Below are 17479 nucleotides of genomic sequence, written 5' to 3' on the forward strand. Positions count from 1 at the left end.
TTCTGTCCATTCAAAAACAGCTTCATCTCCCGTTTGTCCCTCTTTTGTATCACCTGAAAAAACAGTCCTTGTCTGTGCTGCCCCTGCTGAAGCACAGGATGCTCCAGAACTCTTCAGTCCCTCTTCCTGAGGTGGTGAGACAGTCTTTCCCAGAGTTCATTCTCCAATAAATTCCTTCTGTTGTTGTGTCCTGCAGGAGCAGTTGAGGTGAGCACCCTGGGCCTCTAGGCCTCAAGAGTATCCAAGACTTGTCTCTTGGGCAAGCTGAAGATGAGAATCAGCCCCTGCTAATTGTTATGTTGCCCTAGGAAACCTTTTTGGACTGCTCTGGCCATGCAGGTGGTGCTGAGCTCCACATTTGACTGCTGCAATGGTGGCCACAGTGAAAAACCTTTGTTTGGAGGACAAAGGGAGAAAAGCTGCCTGTGCACTTGAGCGCGTTTGCTGGAGTTCTGCCTTGCCCTGTGCACCCCCAGCCTGTTAGCGCATCCCTCCCGTCAAGCCTGATCCGTGTTTGCTGACATTTTTAATGTCACTGAGCGATCTTGTATCTCTGGTGAACTGTCAGTGTAGAGCTGACTTGGGGCAGAGAGTTTATCATGTTCTTCACTTCGATTAGCTCAGCCTTGTGGGAGGGCAGCAGAAAGCAGAGGAGGCTTGCTTTGAATGTTGCAACATTTGAGTTATCCCCCTAAACCATCTCGATAGAGAGCCACCATCCCGTCTGCCAGTTCTCCTTACGTGCCTGTCGTGTTGATCCACAGAGGCCCTGTGGGGTTAAGATCGAGGTGCAGAACCTGAGCTACATCGTTGGAGCTGGATGCTCAGGACATAAATAGCAGAGTGCTTCATGTCAGGAGTGAAGGGCACCAGTGGAAAAAACACCCCAAAACGTGCAGAAAACGGGAGGCTGTGGGTCAAGATTCATGTGAAAAGGAAAACTGCTGCAGCTAACGACCTACAGCCAAGCTGTTGCCCCAAGACTATCCTCAAGTAGCCTGGCTACATTCATTAGTGCTTGTTTTAACAGAAAGCTCAGCTCTCATTTGTGCTCCTTTGCTCTTTCAGGAGCCTCTCTGGCTTATTGTTCCAGGTCCTGCTTGAGGTAGCGGAATGGTCCGTCCCTTGCTGGATCTTCACCCTCCAGGGACTGTTTTTACTATGTCTGTTTACCAGGAACTTGTATGTTCTTGTCTGAATCTGCTCGTGCTCTAGGTTTCTACAGCATCCTGCAGAAGTGAGTTTTGCTGTTTAATTTTGCATTAATTATACTGTGTTTATTCGTATGTTGTGTGAAGGTGCAGGTCTTGCTTTTTGTTTTGGAACCTGCTGTCAGAGGGGCCTAGGTCTTGCATTGTGTGAAAGAACAAATAAGTGTTTCCAGTTCTTCTTCCTTTTGTTATTCTTGGCTCAACACCTCTGCCATACCTTTGCTTAGTTCCCTCTTCCAGCTCAGCGTAACTCATCAGAGGGCTGGCAGAAAGGCACTTGAGGGCTTTGTGACTCTAGAACTGGATTGTGGAAGCTATTTTTACCACCATATGCACTATCCCCATCTTCCATTTCTCCTCTAGATGTTAATGCAGTTAAAAGATAACAGAGGGGTGTTTTATGTAACCACTAAGGTTTTGGTTTTCAAATGATATTCTATTTAATTTGTTTTTAAAATGCAATCTTCATGCCCATCACAGAGCTTCCCCCTTCTCAGGACAGCTCTCCTGGCATGTGTGACCATCTTGGATTTCTGTTCACTGTGGGCAGCATGTCTTTAGAAGTGACAGAAAACTGACCTGAGTTTGACATCCTCCTGAAGTCTGGGAGAGTTTATATGCAAGGCAAGAGTTGAATGGTGTGTGTGGATGGATGAGACTTTCCTTCTCTGGGCATCACTAAACAGAGCTGACGAAGCCTTGGGGAGCACACCATGATCATGCTGGGGGTGCCATGACTGTGTGCAGAGCCAACCTTTTCCAGGCCCAGCCTTTATTGATCTGTAGATACTCCTAGCTGGAAGCAAACTGTTAATACACATGCACAAATGTTTTAAGGTCACCTACTCACATTGTGAAATCTGACAGAGGAAGCATGTAATAGGACGTTTTTGTTAATATTTGGCAACTAGAAATAAACACATCCTAAACAAACAAAGATTTGCTAACAGCTTTTTGCCTCTCCTCTGAATTAACAATTCCTTCAGCCTTCGGGGAGGGAGGAGGAGCACTTGGTGCTGAAGTATCTTGAGTGCTTTTGACAAAGAATGTTGAAATTGATGCAACTGAGAAATAGTTTCATTTTGGACCCATACGCCTAGAAGTTGCTTTTGTAAGTAAGTTGCTTAAGTAAGCTCTAGCTTCTTGAGGACTTAATGTGATTGTACTCAATTGCCTGTTTATTATTACCTGTAAGGAATTTTGAATGCCCAGTAAGGTTAGAAATGATGGAGGACTTGTCAGGCAGAGTGCTTGCAGCCAAAAGCATCATGCACGTGGGTAGATGTTGCCACCTAACAGCAAAGAGTCGCTCAGTGCTTTGCTGATTTGCAGCATGAATGAATGCTGTGAGACCCCATCACACCTTCCTTCAGTGGGACCTGTGTGTTCCTGGGCTCCTTAAGCCTGAGCTGTCAGCTTTGGAAGGTCTCTTTCAGAAGGCAGGAATGGGAGAGGTTGTGAAAGGAAACAAAAGAAGTGTCACTCTAGGGTTCAGAGGAGTGAGGTATCTTTTCCATGGAGACTGGGAAAGAGAAGTGCCTGTGCAAATGCAATTGGTTCATAGTTGGAAAGAAATGGAAGAATTGCTTGTAACAGCAAAATGACCGTGTTTAATAAATACTTTGCTCTGTATTTACAGACAGGCAGAGGATGCCATATCGCTGAGCAAGAGGTTTGCTGTTCCAACACAATTTTCTGATAAAGTGGTAGCTTCCAGTTGGCATTTTGCATAGTTGTAAAGAGCTGACTGAGAAGCCCTGGACTGTTAATAAGTCTTTGAACATGGGGGAAGTTCTGGAGGACTGGAAGAAAGCTAATGTTATACCAGTAATTTAGAAGGGCAAATGGGATGACCGATGAAGTAATTATGGCCCTATCAGCTTGACATTAATTCTGGAAAAAGTAATGAAAAGCCAGATATCATAGTTGATTAATAAAGAATGAAAAGAGGGTAATATAATGCCAATCAATGTGGATTTATGGAAACTAGATCTTTTTCAAACTAACTTGATATTTTTTTTATGAGACTACATGTTTGGTTGATAAAGGTAACCATGTCAATGTAATATACTTCTGGAAGGCATTTGACTTGGTACCTTATGACATTTTGATTAAGAAACAAGAGTGATACAAAATCAACATGGCACACATTACATTGATTAAGAACGAGCAAACTGACAGCTCCTAGCATTTAATTGTAAATGGGTAATCATCATGGAGTGCATGTCTTCCTACTGGGGTCCCACAGGGATCTATTTCTCAGGCCTCTTGCATTTAACACTTTTATCAGTGCCCTGAAAGAAAGCATATAAGTAATTTTTGATAAAGTGTGCAGGTGGTGCATCCAGGAGGCAGCTGCTGTTGGATTATAAACAGGTGATGGTAAGTAAGAGCAGAGGGACGGGATCATTTCTTTCTTTGGGACCAGTTTGACTGGCATGGGATGCTGAGTCCTATCTGTGCATTGGAAAGGATTCTGGAAGACTGGATGAGAACGGCAAGACCCACAGAAAACACTTGCTGTAAAGACCCTAGGAGCCATTTAGAGAGAAGGGTAAGGGAGACTCAGCTGTAGTCCCTAAGCAGCTAATGAGAGAGCCAAAACACGTTGGGAAGCTGTTGTGGTCTAGTAGACAACAGCATAAGCAGTTGTAGTGCCTGCAAGCCGAAGCGAGGTAATTCAGGTGCAGATTTCTACAGTGAGGCTAATTAACCATTGGAACCACTTACCAAAGGCTATGGTGGATTCTCCAGCTCAGAAGGGAAGATTCTTTCCTAAAAAGATCAGGTGTTGTTCAAACAGGAATGACTTTGTAGCAGCCCCATGGCCTGTGCGGGTCAGACCAGCCCATCGCAGCACTGGCTCTGCTGTGATAATTGCTGACCGCCCGCCTCGGCGCAGCTCTGCCCTCTCGGCTGCCTCGTGGTGAGAGCACCCTGCAAGGCTCCTGGCCCTCGGCGGTGTGGATGCCATGGGGCTGGGGACAGGAGGGATGGCACGGCTGGCACGGGCAGGGCAGCCCTGCTGCGCCGGGGGCTGGGGCGCCGCGGCCGCCCACCGCTTCTCCTTTAAATCTGTCGCGCAGCTGTCTGAACTCTGAGATTTCTTTCACTCTCTCCCTCGCCTTGTTAACATGTGTTGCCTTTGGGGTAATCAGGGAAAAAATATTATGTCCTTTTACAATTACCGGGTTTTGGAATATTAAAATGTCTCTCTGCATCGGCAGTGTTATTTTGATTGGTATTCTAACCTTTGACTAGCCCATAAAGCGAGCCGCTCTTCAAGCCAATATTGCAGGACTGAAATTTAATTCCGAAATGATTCCAGATAATAGGGAGACAGATAATATATGCATGAAGGATATTATGTTTGGACTAAATGCAGCAGGGCCAGGGCTTGGGAGTTGAATAATAGCCCAGAGTGAGTTATAATCTGTGGGACAGAAATACCTTACTGTCAGGGCCAGGAGAGGAACTCTTAAATCAAAGGGAGGGAGATGAGGAGGGAGTCGAGGACAGTTGTCTCAAAGGGAAAGGGCATCCAGGAGAAGCCTTAAAGGAGCAAGCCCTCTCCGTCCTGCTGCAGAGGGACCTGTCCTCCCTTACTTATTTAACAAGGAAAAAGCCATATTTCCAAGGAAAACCGACACATGAGACGCTTGTGCTGGGAAGAGAGGCTAAGAGCCTGCAAGTTCTTCACAGTCTTTTCCCTTTCCTCCTCCTGGACTCATTAGAAGGGGATACAGGATGGGCTTCAGTTTTCCTAGAAATTACAACCAGATGGACCAATTGTGTGGAGAGTTTGCAATATGTACATGCAAGGTGGAGTAACTACCCACCAGGGTTGATTTCAGTATCCTCTTTCACATAAAGCAAAGGCACCATGTATGGGCTGCATGGTCACTAGTTGTTCAGGGCACTGCCCTCCACCTCCTCCTAAGCCTGGGAGTAGCTGGCAGACAGGATTGTCTGCCTCCCTCGGGGCTGCTGCCCAGGCTGGTGGCAGTGCAGGAGCATCTTGTGTGACAGCCGAGGTAAAAATTCAGTGCCTTTTGAATACTGGAGGCTTTAAGAGGCAACACTCCCCTCTGGGCTCTGTGCCCCAGAGAAGAAAACTTGGGGCTCCTGCTATTTGCTCCCCTGCAAGTGGCACTTTGTGCTTTGCCAGTGGAGCAGTCAGCAGGGTCCATTTTGCTCTGCAGTAGCTCAGCCCTATGACTTTCCCCTGCTGGGCAAGGCCCTGGGAGTTTTTCTGTGGCTAGGCTTTGCAGAGTATTGTGGAGGACTGTGCTGCCAGCTGTCCTGGGAGGAGGGGAGCTGAGCAAGCGGAGACGGAGAATGATGTCTGCTGCTGGGGTGACACAAACCCATGTCCATATAACAGGCTTTGGCTCACTGGCACGAGCTTATAGTTTCAAAGTAATGATCCCAGCCTCGCATTTCATTTCCTTTTCTTGCAGTCTCAGGAGCTGCTCTTGCTACAGCTGAGAGGTGCTCTAGATGCAGCCTGGAGGCTTCACTGGTTTTGGATGACTTGAGCAATAACATACATGTACATCCCAGGAGGGCAGAAATGAGCAGTGTCCATCTTAGCCTAAATCAAAGAGTTTTGTGTGTTTCTCTCTCCTTTGGCTTTTGGTGAGGTTTTGTTTTATTGCATCCTAAAAGCATAGGAGCAGGTTTTTTGTGCAGCTTATGTGTGTTCTGGGAGCAGACAGGAAAGATGTGGTCCACAGTGGGTTGGTCTTGGTTCACCAGAAAGTAACCAAGTTTCCTGGTTTCACTGTAGTAATTTGTTTGGGCCATAAAATCCACACCTGTGTGAAGAGCACCCTTCTTGCTGCCAAACTCATGCCAAGCTGATAGAAGGCTGTGGGCTGGGCACACACCGCCTGTTCCTCACTCACTGCTGTTTAGACTCTACTGGGTAGGTAAAGACAACCTGTGGCAATGTCATCTTGTGTGGAAGACATTTAGAGCTACTCCAATGCACAGGGCACATATCAGTATTTTGGCCCTGTTAACAGCAAGCTCCTCCTGGAACTTCCTGCCATCCTTCTGTCCTTCCTTCCCGGATCTATCCTGCACGTGTTCCTCTCATGGCATCTCGCACATGGATTCACTTCTTTACCATCAGGGATTCTCCTCCTACACTCTTTTGCTAATGCATATTGAAATTGTGCTAGGTCCATGTTAAATCTCACCTCTTCTCCTAGGCAAGGTGTTTTGGAACCTAGTTTTTGTCTTTGGAACAAACCAGTTTTGCATACTGCACTCAGGGAGGACTTGGGGCAGGTGGAGAAAGCCTAGAAGGGAACAAGAAGAAGAGCCCGAGCTGGAAGATATGACCTCCAAGAATAGACTGAGAAATCTGGGATGTTCAGCTTAGAGAAGACTAAGCAGAAAATGTTTTTGGAGGAATTAAACTGCTCAGAGAAATGGAAAAGTTGATTCTGGGTGTTTGGGGGAGGTGGATGGCTCTTGGTCATATCCGTACCTGCAGCTGCAAGGATGTTACTGTGCAGTCTCTGTGGATGGGGGCAGGGATGTGGGACCTTCAACTCTTGAGATTTTCAAAGTTTAGAATATGGTGGGGATGGTATGGGTGGATCTGATCCTGCCTTGGCAGTGTGGATCATCACTTCTCCCTTCCTGCCTGGTTTGCTGTGACATTGCCTGCTCCCTTACACTTGGACGTAGGCTGTCTGCTTTCCTTGGGACACATTGCTGCAACTCAGAATGAGAAGGGATGGTGGACTGCCTTGGGTGCCACTTAGAGTCTCCACTCTTCTGATGCTCTCTGCCTAGATCAGGATGTTTGTACTGAGAAAATCCCAAGGCAGCCTTTATTACTTGGCAGTGCCTTCATGCTCCAGCAAAGACCAGGGCCTCCTGGTGCCACACACAGTACAAAGGGTTCTTGGATAAGGCAGGAAGGTGACGATTCAAGAGAAAGTGAGAAACACCATTATCTTCCTTGGCCTCACGCAGCCTACAGGTACCACACAAAGCAGAGAGTAGGATTTGCTGCTTTTGTGCTTTTTTTAACTGAAAACATCCTTGTCTGTGCAAGTGGTTGGAGGCAGGTTGGCATTTGTGGTTCTTCTACGTGCACATTGCCACAGCCTGCAGGGGAAAGGCGGAGAGGCAGCTGCTCAGCCTTCGCGTGCTGCTCTTCCTGCTGAGTGCCATATTGCTCGGCTGCACCTCGCTGTGCCCATGGTCCCCTCGCTGGGGGGTTTGAACATCTGTCCCCTGCACCAAGGAGCCTCCTGGTTCCCATCTGGCTGCTTGTGCTGCTGCTGCTGAGGTTAAACATGCTGCTCAGACCTCTGCACCATCCGTCTGATCGCTGCTGGCAGGGTGGGGAAGGAGCCCCACTGTCTGTCCTGGTCCTGCCTGGGTGTGGGGCAGTGTGCTGTAGGTGTCAAAGACGAAGCTTTGGAAAGAGCATCTGAAAGCAAGCAAAATGTTCCTCAATGCAATCGAAGCAACTGGTGCTTTTGATAAGAAATCTTTCTGCAATGTCAAGGTTATGCTGGCTGAAGTGGCCTGATGGTCCCCACGGTGGGGTCTGGACAGGCAAGGAGTTGCTGTGGGGCTGGTTGTGGTGTGACTGCGACCTGCTGGCTGGGTGCTTTGCTGTAGCTGGGAGTAACAGTACATGCACTATGACCACGGTATGGCTGATGTGCCACACGCTTGCATCTAGACCTGCCTTGTAATGCCCTTGGCATGACAGCCCAGGGGCAAACCAGGGAAACCATAAGGATGGTCAGAATTAGACCCTCGCTATCCCAGCAAGCGGGCGTCTGTCTGGCACAGGTCTGGCATTTCAGCTGCACACAGGACTGGGACTGTGCCTGCAGGACACCAGCACTGTTGGCAGAAGCTGGAGGCTTCCAATCTCACATGCCTGCTTACGTGAAAGTGTGGGGCAGCCTGTGTTGTCCCATGCCTCCTGCATCCTGTGGTCAGCCTGAGAGGCTGGAGCCTTCTGTGTGTCCTGGTTTTGTGAGAGGGGAGCCTGACCCCAGGCCTGACACAGCTCCCTGCAGTCAATACCAGAGCAAGGCAAGAGAAGAAGGGATTAGAGGCAGGGCATGTTTTACAATAATCTTGCAACGTGTGCTGCATTCCAGGCCAGGAGGAGCTGGGAGGTGAAGGCACAGTGCGTGAAAGGTGGCCTTGCCCAGAGCCCTGGGGGTCAGGTGAAGGGCACAGCATCTCTGCATCCCAGCCCTTCAACTGGAGCTTTACGTGGGTGCCAGCACAGCTGCCTAGTGCCTGGGGCAGGAGCTGTGTCCTCTTTTCTCTGCGTTTAAAAGATGAGAGCTCCATGTAGGAGCATGAAAATGGACCTGTGTAATTCTCCAGGGAGGGATGAGGGGTTAATCAGATTTTCTAGTCTTGAGGATTAAAACATAAACTGGTTTAGTCCTCGTCCTACCAAGCCAGCACGGCTACAAGAGGAAGAGTGACTGCCTGCCACCTCCACCAGCAGCAGCAGGCTGCTTTATGATAGCAGTTGGCCTGCCAGCACGTGACAGGAGCTTTTCTTCTATGAGATGTTCCTGGTGTCCTGAGCTGAGCGTGATGCACTATCCTGCTGAAAGGGATAAGATTTGGCTACTTCTGTCTCAGCTGGGAAGCTGTGGATGTGCAGCCTCTGCCCTGTTGCCCAGGGCCGTACCATGGCTTGGGTTTTGCTTCTCATGGGCACTGTATAAAGCAGCAAGAGATGCTGAACTGGGAGATACTGTAGTGGAATTTGTATATTAATAACTTACAGTCCTTCATGCTCATTAAATTAATTAATTAAATCCCTCAGAACCCCAAGGCTACCAAGCAAGTCGATTTCAGAGTTGGGATTAAAAGTCTCCTGCTGCCCTTCCCCCATGCTGACTTTTGCTGTCTCCACTTGCAGGTTTTCTTACTTGAGCTCTTTGCCTGCAGCCTATAGACTGGGTATATCACAGTGGCTTGCTAAGAACTGTCTGGAAAGTCTGCAGATACAACCTAATTTTGTTTAGGAAACAACCCATCTTTTGTCCTTTCTGTCTGGGCATAAAGTTATTTTGTAGCCTACTAGGGAGGGCAGCTCTGATCACTCCTAAGCATGAGCCCAGTCAGGGGCTATCTCACAGTGGCTGGTTTTCCCAGTTGCCTGGGCAGAATCTTCTACAGACCAGAACCATCTTCTCCTTGGTTGCTGTGACAGGAATGTTGCTGCCAGCTCTATAGGGCATCAAAGCTCTTGAGCAAACGGCCTTCCTGAAGTCATGGTCGAGATTACTGCACTGCAGCCTTCCCAAGCTTCCTCAGTGCCCATCCAGTTCTCAGCAGTGCCATTCTCAGTAGGTATGGAGGCAAGGTGCTTATATTTTCTGATAACATGCATCTTCCCTGTTGAATCTTGTGTTGAAGAAGCTCACGATGACATTGTTGGATATTTTCCTCTGCATCCTACTCACAGATGAGTATGCAGGTCTCACTCATGGCTGATGATCACCTCCACCTCCCTCATCTTTTTTTGAAACAAGATACTCCAGCATTTTTGCACTGCATTCAGTATACCTTAAAGCCACCAATTTCCACTAAGCCACGTAGGAGGGAGTGTGGCTGAGCTGGTCTCTCTCCTGCGAGCAGTGCTCGGCATCCCCGGCGGGTTTCAGTGGTGCAGAGATGGAAGCTCAGCGTGCCGTTCTGCCAGCACTGCTCCTGCACGTGTCCTGCAGATGCATTTTTAAACAAACTCTGGATGTTTAGTCTCGTGCCAATTTCAGGAAAGCCTGCTCTCTGCACTCCCCCAGTGTTGTAACCTCTGTCAGCCTGGCTCTGATTGATGCTATTAATATTTTAGAGATCATTTAGGATCTCCACTTTGGCTGTGCTCCTCGCTCAGCGAAGAGCTGTCCTGCCTGGATGCCTGCAGCTGCCAGAGGAGCGTTCTTGCTGCCTGCCCATGTATTTGGGAGGAGGCAGGTCTGCAGGTTAACAGGGTCACCAGTAGTAATGGGAGCATAAAGCCTTTATGGGAGCTAGCCCTTTCTGTAGGTGGGGATCTTTTAGCCTCCCTGGGACATTCCCTTCTGTCTTTGCTTTTTGGTAAAGGAGCCAACTCCCCTCTGGACATTCTCCCACCACCGCACTTGGCCAAGGTCCATGCTGTGGAAAGGTGTCCCGATGCCTCTACTAAGCCCTTCCAGTTCCTGGAGCTGGCCTCAGCAGAGCTGCCAAACACAAAAGAGCTTTGCATGTCTCCTGTGCCTTGCATCACCCTTTGCTATTTTGGCATGTATCATGAGGCCACGTGGGGTTGGTTCTGCTGCAGCCTCATCTGTGGAGTCAATCAGTGCCAATCAGGAGGAGACTGACATCCTGTAGCTGCCTCTCAGGAGCTGCACATGGACCCATCCTGTGCCTCCCTGCCTTACACCCTGCTCTAACCAGCAGAGCTGCGTGGCCGTTCCTCTTGGTGCAGGAGAGCTCTCGTGATGCCCTGCTTGCTCAACCTTCCCCACGGGGCCCAGCTAAATCCAGCTGTGGGAACAGGGGCTCCAGCAAATCCAGGAGACAGTGAAGCTGTGTGACTGAATCCCAGACTGTGTTTGCTCTGCCTAATTATCAAAAGTATGAGTTTGTTCTGCTAGGTGCACATTATGCCTTTATTGTGGTGTAATTATGCCAGCTGCCTATGTTTAGTGTCATAAAAAGGAATAAAATGCCCATTACCCGCCTAAAGAATTCTTCTTGTGGGGTTTTTTTTATTTTTATTGCTCTGGAGTACACAGTGGGGATATCTTTGATCAGCAATTCTCCATGTCAAATAGCTGGTGCAATGCTGTGCCTTTCAGAGAGCTCCTCCAGCCAGCAGCCTGCAAAGGCATCTGGCCCACCATCCTCACCCGGCACTGCCACTGCTGCCTGCTGCCAGGGTGGTCAGCATGGTGAAGCCACCACACTGCCACCACACAGCCTTCCCTGAGGGAGCTCACCTGCCTTCCAGCAGCATCTCCCCACTGCCATCCAGGTCCCAAAGGCCCCTCCTGCCCACACAGCACCCAAGGGAGTGGGGGAGGACTCAACCTCTCTGCCTGCTGGAGCTATTCAGAAAGACACAACAGTGTCTGGATCTGGCTATTTTTTGGACAAAATGAGATGTCAAGGAGTCTCCTGCCCAGGGGAAGCCTGTAAGGTAGTCAAGGGAGCAGCACAGAGCAATGTGCAAGTGGGAACCCTGTGCTCCTTCACGCTACCTCGTATGGAGTGACAAAAGCACAAGTCAAGCAGCAGGAACCTGCCAATGGCCTGGTGGTACTCTTGCAAGAGCAGGGATGCTGAGCCTCATCCCCCAGCCAAGCCACGACCTCTGTCATTGGGCTTCACGTGCTTTGGAGTTTCTTGTGGCATCTAAACATCCGGAGCTGTGTTTCTGTGGTGGGGAGAGATGCCTCAGAGGAGCCACATCCTCCAAGAACAGAGGTTCTGTGCAAACATCAATTACCAGCACACATTCTCCTGCCAGGGAGGAGCAGTGGGAAGCTTGCTTTGTGTGTGTAAATGCTAGGGACATTGTGGTGGGTTTAAATCATTTCTGATGGAAAAAATACTACTGAAAAGCCACATCCAAGCCCCACATCTTCAGGGGCTGTTAAAAGCTGCCTCTCCACCTTTCCTCCTTCCAATAGTTTCAGTCTCTAATTGGAAGTGGACTTCATTAGCCTCATTAGGAGCAGTTAGCTATAGATAGCTCTTAAATATATGGTCTGAGTGGATGGCAAATGTGTTGTTTTCGTTGGCTTATTTTTCAACTCGATGCTGTTTTCAGCAGGTCCCTGATTCCCCCCAGCCTGCCTGTGCCACAGATACCTCACACAACGTCCCTTTTAATTGCCTCCACTTATTTTTTACGTCAGGTGTTCCTTGAAGTGGCCTTCACAGCTCTCCACCCTTTCAGCTGCCCACTACGTCAGGGGAAGATGGACTTGCACCTCCCCACAGCTTCATTGCATATGCACATGCCGTCTGCCCCGGCGGCACGATTGCCTTGGTGAAGAATCCAAGGGGCTGCTGATAGCAATCATTGATTAAGAGGGTAATTGTCCTGAAAATTCAGATTGATCAAAAGGCAGAAATGATAACTTGTGTAACTGTGTTTAAAACCACGTCCTGTCAATAGGGGAGACTGAGACGTGGCGAGCAGAAAGCAGGGAGAATTGGATGTGCGAGCGGGCGAGTGTGCCTGTGGCTCGGGGAGGAGGGGGAGCCATTCTTCCTTGGGGTCCGTGGCAGGATGTTTCTTGTCACTGACGCTGGGCTATTGGAGATTCAATCACTTTTATCTTCCCCTCTCTCTCAATCCAAATGCCTTTTCATATTAGAAAATTAGAATCAGCTCTGCTCATGCAAGATTTATTAGCTCTGCTGAGCAATACCACAGAAGAGTAAATGATGTCGCATTTCAGGGGCTTTTTACACATTATGACCAAACTTGCAACTTCTTAAGTATTCTTCCATTGAGCCACTGCAGGGCGTGAAAGGGACAGGGAGACAAACTTCTTTCTGGAAATAGTTCTGCACTGGTCTGGATGTCTCTTCTTTATTATCAGAATGATTGGATTTGGTTGATAATACAGATCTTTTCTTTGGGCTTAGTTTCCAGGCTTACTGTTCTGGAAAACTCTGAAGAATTGAGCCTGTTTATCACTCTTTTTTTTCTTGGTTCTCTTTGTAGAAAGACTTTTTGGTGTTCAAACGTATGCCTTTGGAGCTCTGCTGCTAGCTGGCACTCATTTATGCCTGAAGAAGACAAATCTTGTTTCCTGCTCAAATGTTATCCCTCGTGTTTTGCACTGGGTGGCTGCTTTCTTAAATGCCTTCTGACCTTGTGTTGTACACAGCTTATGTTCTGTGTAGTGATGGTCCTTTGATGGATAAAGCTCTTCAAAGACATGAATTAATTTAGGCTCATATTGCTCAATAGATATTATTGTGGGGAGACTGAGGCACGGGGAGATTGGAAGATTTTCCTGTGAATCTGCATCAGAGATTGGAATAGAAATTAGGTCTCATCTTTCCTGCTTCTGGACTTCAGCCACAAGACTTGTTGGCGAGGCTTTCCACTTCCAAGTTGCTTTGCAGGCATTAAACCCGTGCAGCATCCTCGGGGGCTGGCTGCACAAGAGGGTCACTCAGCCACAGGAGTCAGAACAACCAGCTGTTGGGAGCCTCTGCCCTTCAGTTTTTCTCCACATCTCAAAAATTAAAGCCTTGCAGACTCACAATATTCCACCAATGGTAAACAAATCCCTGGTGCTTTGCAGCACTCCACCCCTCTCACAATGGGCATTGTGTGTGTAGCTCCTCTACAAAAATAGTGCCTATTGTCAAGGTAAACACCATTTTTCTGCTAGTTCTGTCTTGGAATATTCCCAAAAGGGAGCGAATTTTTCTCCAGCCATCCTTATTTAGGAAAGTAGACAGCACCACACAGGGATGCTGATACCACTGCTCAGTGTCTCACACCAAAACCAGCATTAAACCACAGAAGCCAGAATCAGGTCATGGAAGGGAATGGTCTGTTCATAGCTTCATCTGCTGTGATGATTGTGCAGTGAAGCCCAGCACCTGTAGCTGAGCTTCTGCCAATGTTTCCTCTGTTTTTCCTGGGTATGGCCAAGCTGCTGGGAAGACTGCAGTGCAGACAGAGTGGAGGAGAGGTTGGGGCAGCGTCGTGGCAGAATCCTCTCTCTCACCCAGCAGTGTAGCCAACACAGGGCATCTGCATGGATCGTCATTGTGGGCCACAAATGCTTGACTACTTCTTCTGCTTGGCAGGTTTAAAGGGACTTTATTAACAGGCAGTGCTGATCACATTTAAAACACCATCCTTGGACCTGTCCAAATGCCAATCTGAATTGGCACAAAGTCCTGCCATTCATCTTAGCAAAAGGCATTTCTGAAGAGCTGCTTAAAGCTCTGTCTGGCTGGCAGGGAGGTTTCTCATCGAGTGTCAGTGCTTGGGAGGCGGATGCACTTGACAAGCAGAAGGACTTGACTTTTTCCCCTTCCATGTACAAGCACTATGTATTATTCAAGGTCTTCTTAAGTCAATGCTGGGTTATTAATCGGTCTCTTCTCTGCATGTTAAATTTGCCTACTAATTTGGAGGCTGTGGAAGAGGGCTGCAGCTATGAGCTTGCACAGTGCTTTCCCTGCATGAGTCACCGTACAGCTGTGTGTGTGACCTGGGGCTGCTGCACCCTCCTTGCCTTGGGTTCAGGTGACGTGGTGCTGCCTGTGTGCCAGCCGCCTGGGGAGGTGAGCTCCGGGTTATCAACTTAATATTCTGTTTCCAGGTAGTTGCTGATGGGGGTGGGGAGCAGGGGCAAGGCCAGAGGAGTAAAAGCCTTGACAAAACTTGAGGGGCCAGGGAAGACCCCCGTGAACCACTTCCTAAGGAATAGGGGTACTGCAGTCCCAGGTGACACTAGGGGGAGACACAGTGGTGTCCAGGTCTGGCACAGGTGCCATACACAGCCCAGGAGGGGTTTGCTCCATGAGATAGATGCCACCTACCTCTCCTTGGCTCCTGCTTGGTTTGCAGGCTGATGGAGTGGGTTATTTGTAGCTAGTCTGGAGTCAGCCTCTGTGTTTTGGGAGTCTTGCTCCCCTGTCCCCTAGCCAGGCCTCTGTGCTTTGGTCTCCTCTCCCTCCAGGAGCTGTGGCAGTGCTGGTGGGCAGGGCACGTGGGCCAGCAGCGCCTGCACGTTCCAGGAATCACGTCAGCTGTCATTACTTACATTACCTTGATTGGGAACAGTCAGTTATGTCACCGTCCATCATCGTGTCTCTCCTGGGAGATGCTGAGGAAGGAGGAGAGGAGCAGGAATTATAAAGCACTTCTGCGGTGCTCTGCCAATCCCACCGCTCCGTTGGCTGAACATCTGTCATCAGACAGCTCGAAGAGAAGGTGCTTTGTCTGATGGATCTTCCCATTGTAGCTCTACAGGGAGGAGCCTTCTGCAACACCAGGACTGCCCTGAAGGAATTGCCCTGGGATCTTTTCTGGAGTTTAACATGAAGGGAATGCTGCTGCTGCTGCCTGGAAAGATCTGTGGAAGGCCACAGAAGAGCCCTCTTGACAGCTGGAGCTGCAGGCTGGGCTCTCCTGCTTGAGGGCTGCTTTGGAGCCAGGTAGAGTTACCAAAACTGTGTTTGGTCTGAATGAGGCAGAGCTCAGGCTTGCACATTGTCTGCATGTGTGACTGCAGAGGGAAGATTCCTGGCTGTGTCTCAGGTGGGAATTCATCCTCCCTTTGGCCAGGAGCTCCAGATTCTCCTAATGAGAATAATATTTGGCTTTTGATGAAGGAAACTTATTTCTAATGGAAAATGACTTGGAAAGGTTCCAGCCCTTTTTACCCTGATTGATTTGAGACTCGGGCTCCAGTTCCAGCAACAAGTCTCTTTGACGTGCAGGCTGGGGGACAGCACGTGGTAATAGCTGTATCCATCTCTGGTGGCACAGCCCACGAGGCCATGTGTGGTGAGGAGGACAGTTTGTCTGTCTAGCAGCCTCCTGGGAATAAATTGGTGCCTGTGCTCAAGATGAGTTTGAGAAGGTAAGGAAGAAAAGAGGCTCCGTGGCTGTGGCCACGAGGTGCTCCAGGGCTGTAAGGCCAGGCTCCTCAAGGCTTGTGTGACCAGGTCTGTCAAGACTGAAAGCAAGAATGATTCAAGAAGCACACATCACACTGGGAGGTGGGGAAAGCAGTAGTGTCTGCTTCCTTGGGTTTCTTACTATGTATATGTTGGTCCTGGCATTGTGATTTTGGGAGACAGATGACCTGGTAAGCACAGTGCTCACGTTAATTTCTGTTACCCAGGCAGGCAGTGAGGGTGGTTTGACAGCAGCTAGACCTCAGTGAGTCACAGGAGCTGGGACCTGGTGGTGCCTCTCCAGACATAAGGCAGCTGGAGGGAAGGAAGCCAGGGCAGGAGAGGGCTGTGTCCAGGGACTAAAGTGGAGAAGTCGTTTCATGATTCTGTTACTTCTCCTTGGAACAGCTCTGTCAAAGGCAAGAGGAGGGCTCAAAAGGAGACCGTAAAACACCCAGAGGAGCCACCTGGCACCAGCAGCATGACATGGGCAACGTACAGGGTGTGTGTGTGGGTAGGCCATGGGCAGCTGAGGCAGCTTGGTCTCAGCCAGGGCTGTGCAAGGCATCTTGTGCAAGTACAGCCAGCAAGGTCTGCCCATACTTACACTGTAGGGAAGTGATGCTCTATGTGAGCCAGGGGCATCACTGCTGTTACCTTTAGCTGAGTTTGAAGAACTCTTGCTGTCCCTAGCTTCAGGTGTAGGCTTTGTTTTGCTGGATGGCCCAGGTACACAGAGCTTGCTAAGCAAGGAAAAGATTGCAGAGGATCCATGGAGCAGAGGAGAGTTGTTCTGGAGAAAAGGTGGGTTTCTGTGGTGGGGGGATAGCTAGTGAAGTGAGTAAATAGGTGCTATAAACATGTTCAGAGCATCTCCGTGTGAAGAACCCAGCACAGCCTTTTTAAGTGAATAGAAAGTGAGCCTGGGTTCAGTTCATATGTCTGTTTTCTTTTCTTTTCTTCTTCTGGTCAACTGTGGCTGTAGATAAGAGTTTTCTATTTGAAGTTCAGAAGGGAAGGGAAATCCATTGTTAGAAGAAGAGACTTTCTTTTTGCTTGATACCTATCTCCAACGACACAGCAGAGAAGGAAAAGATTTGCTATGATAAAGGTAGCTTTAAAAAAAAAATAGACACATTGAGTGTTGCTTTTCTCTGTACTTCAAAGCCTGGAGTAATATGGAACAGTGTAAAAGAGGAGAGAAAAAAAACACAACCTAGCCCAGCCTCTGCACAGGGGCTGTGAATGCAGAGCCATAATAGAGCATCGTCCTGGCCAGAAAGCCCAGTACTCTGACAGTTCCTCTGGGCTTAGCATGGTTCTGTTTGGGGTGCACAGCACCTGCCAGGAACCCACAGGGATGGGCTGCAAGGGGGGTTGCCTGTTGCGGGAGTGAGCAGAGGAAACCTTTTGCAGATGTGTGTGCAATGGAAGGACTGAACCAAGGGAAGGCACTCAGTGGAAAGGAAATCAGGCAAGTCTGGAAGCAGGATGGGAAAATGTGCCAGTAAACATTTAATTATCAAAATAACTCAGAGGTTGCACAGAGTGTTCAATACGGTGTGGCAGAGCAAAGAAGCTGAACAGCACTGAACAGCCTGTGG

At 48.9% G+C, this 17479-nt stretch overlaps 1 protein-coding gene across 3 annotated transcripts in view; it reads left to right on the top strand.

Annotated features, from left to right (window-relative positions):
* The window catches only part of ERI3 (ERI1 exoribonuclease family member 3), a 133659-nt gene that overhangs the window by 56687 nt on the left and 59493 nt on the right, over nt 1–17479 (top strand). The window contains exon 7 of one of the 3 annotated variants that reach the window (XM_062004010.1): nt 15218–15306. The exons of the other annotated variants lie outside the window; for them this stretch is intronic. Coding sequence (XP_061859994.1) covers nt 15218–15259 — 42 coding nt within the window. The 3' untranslated portion in view covers nt 15260–15306. Of the gene's footprint in view, nt 1–15217; nt 15307–17479 lie in introns of those variants that run through there. 3 annotated transcript variants of the gene reach the window in all.

The sequence above is a fragment of the Colius striatus genome, chromosome 10 (assembly GCF_028858725.1).
Source record: "Colius striatus isolate bColStr4 chromosome 10, bColStr4.1.hap1, whole genome shotgun sequence".
NCBI lineage: Eukaryota > Metazoa > Chordata > Aves > Coliiformes > Coliidae > Colius > Colius striatus.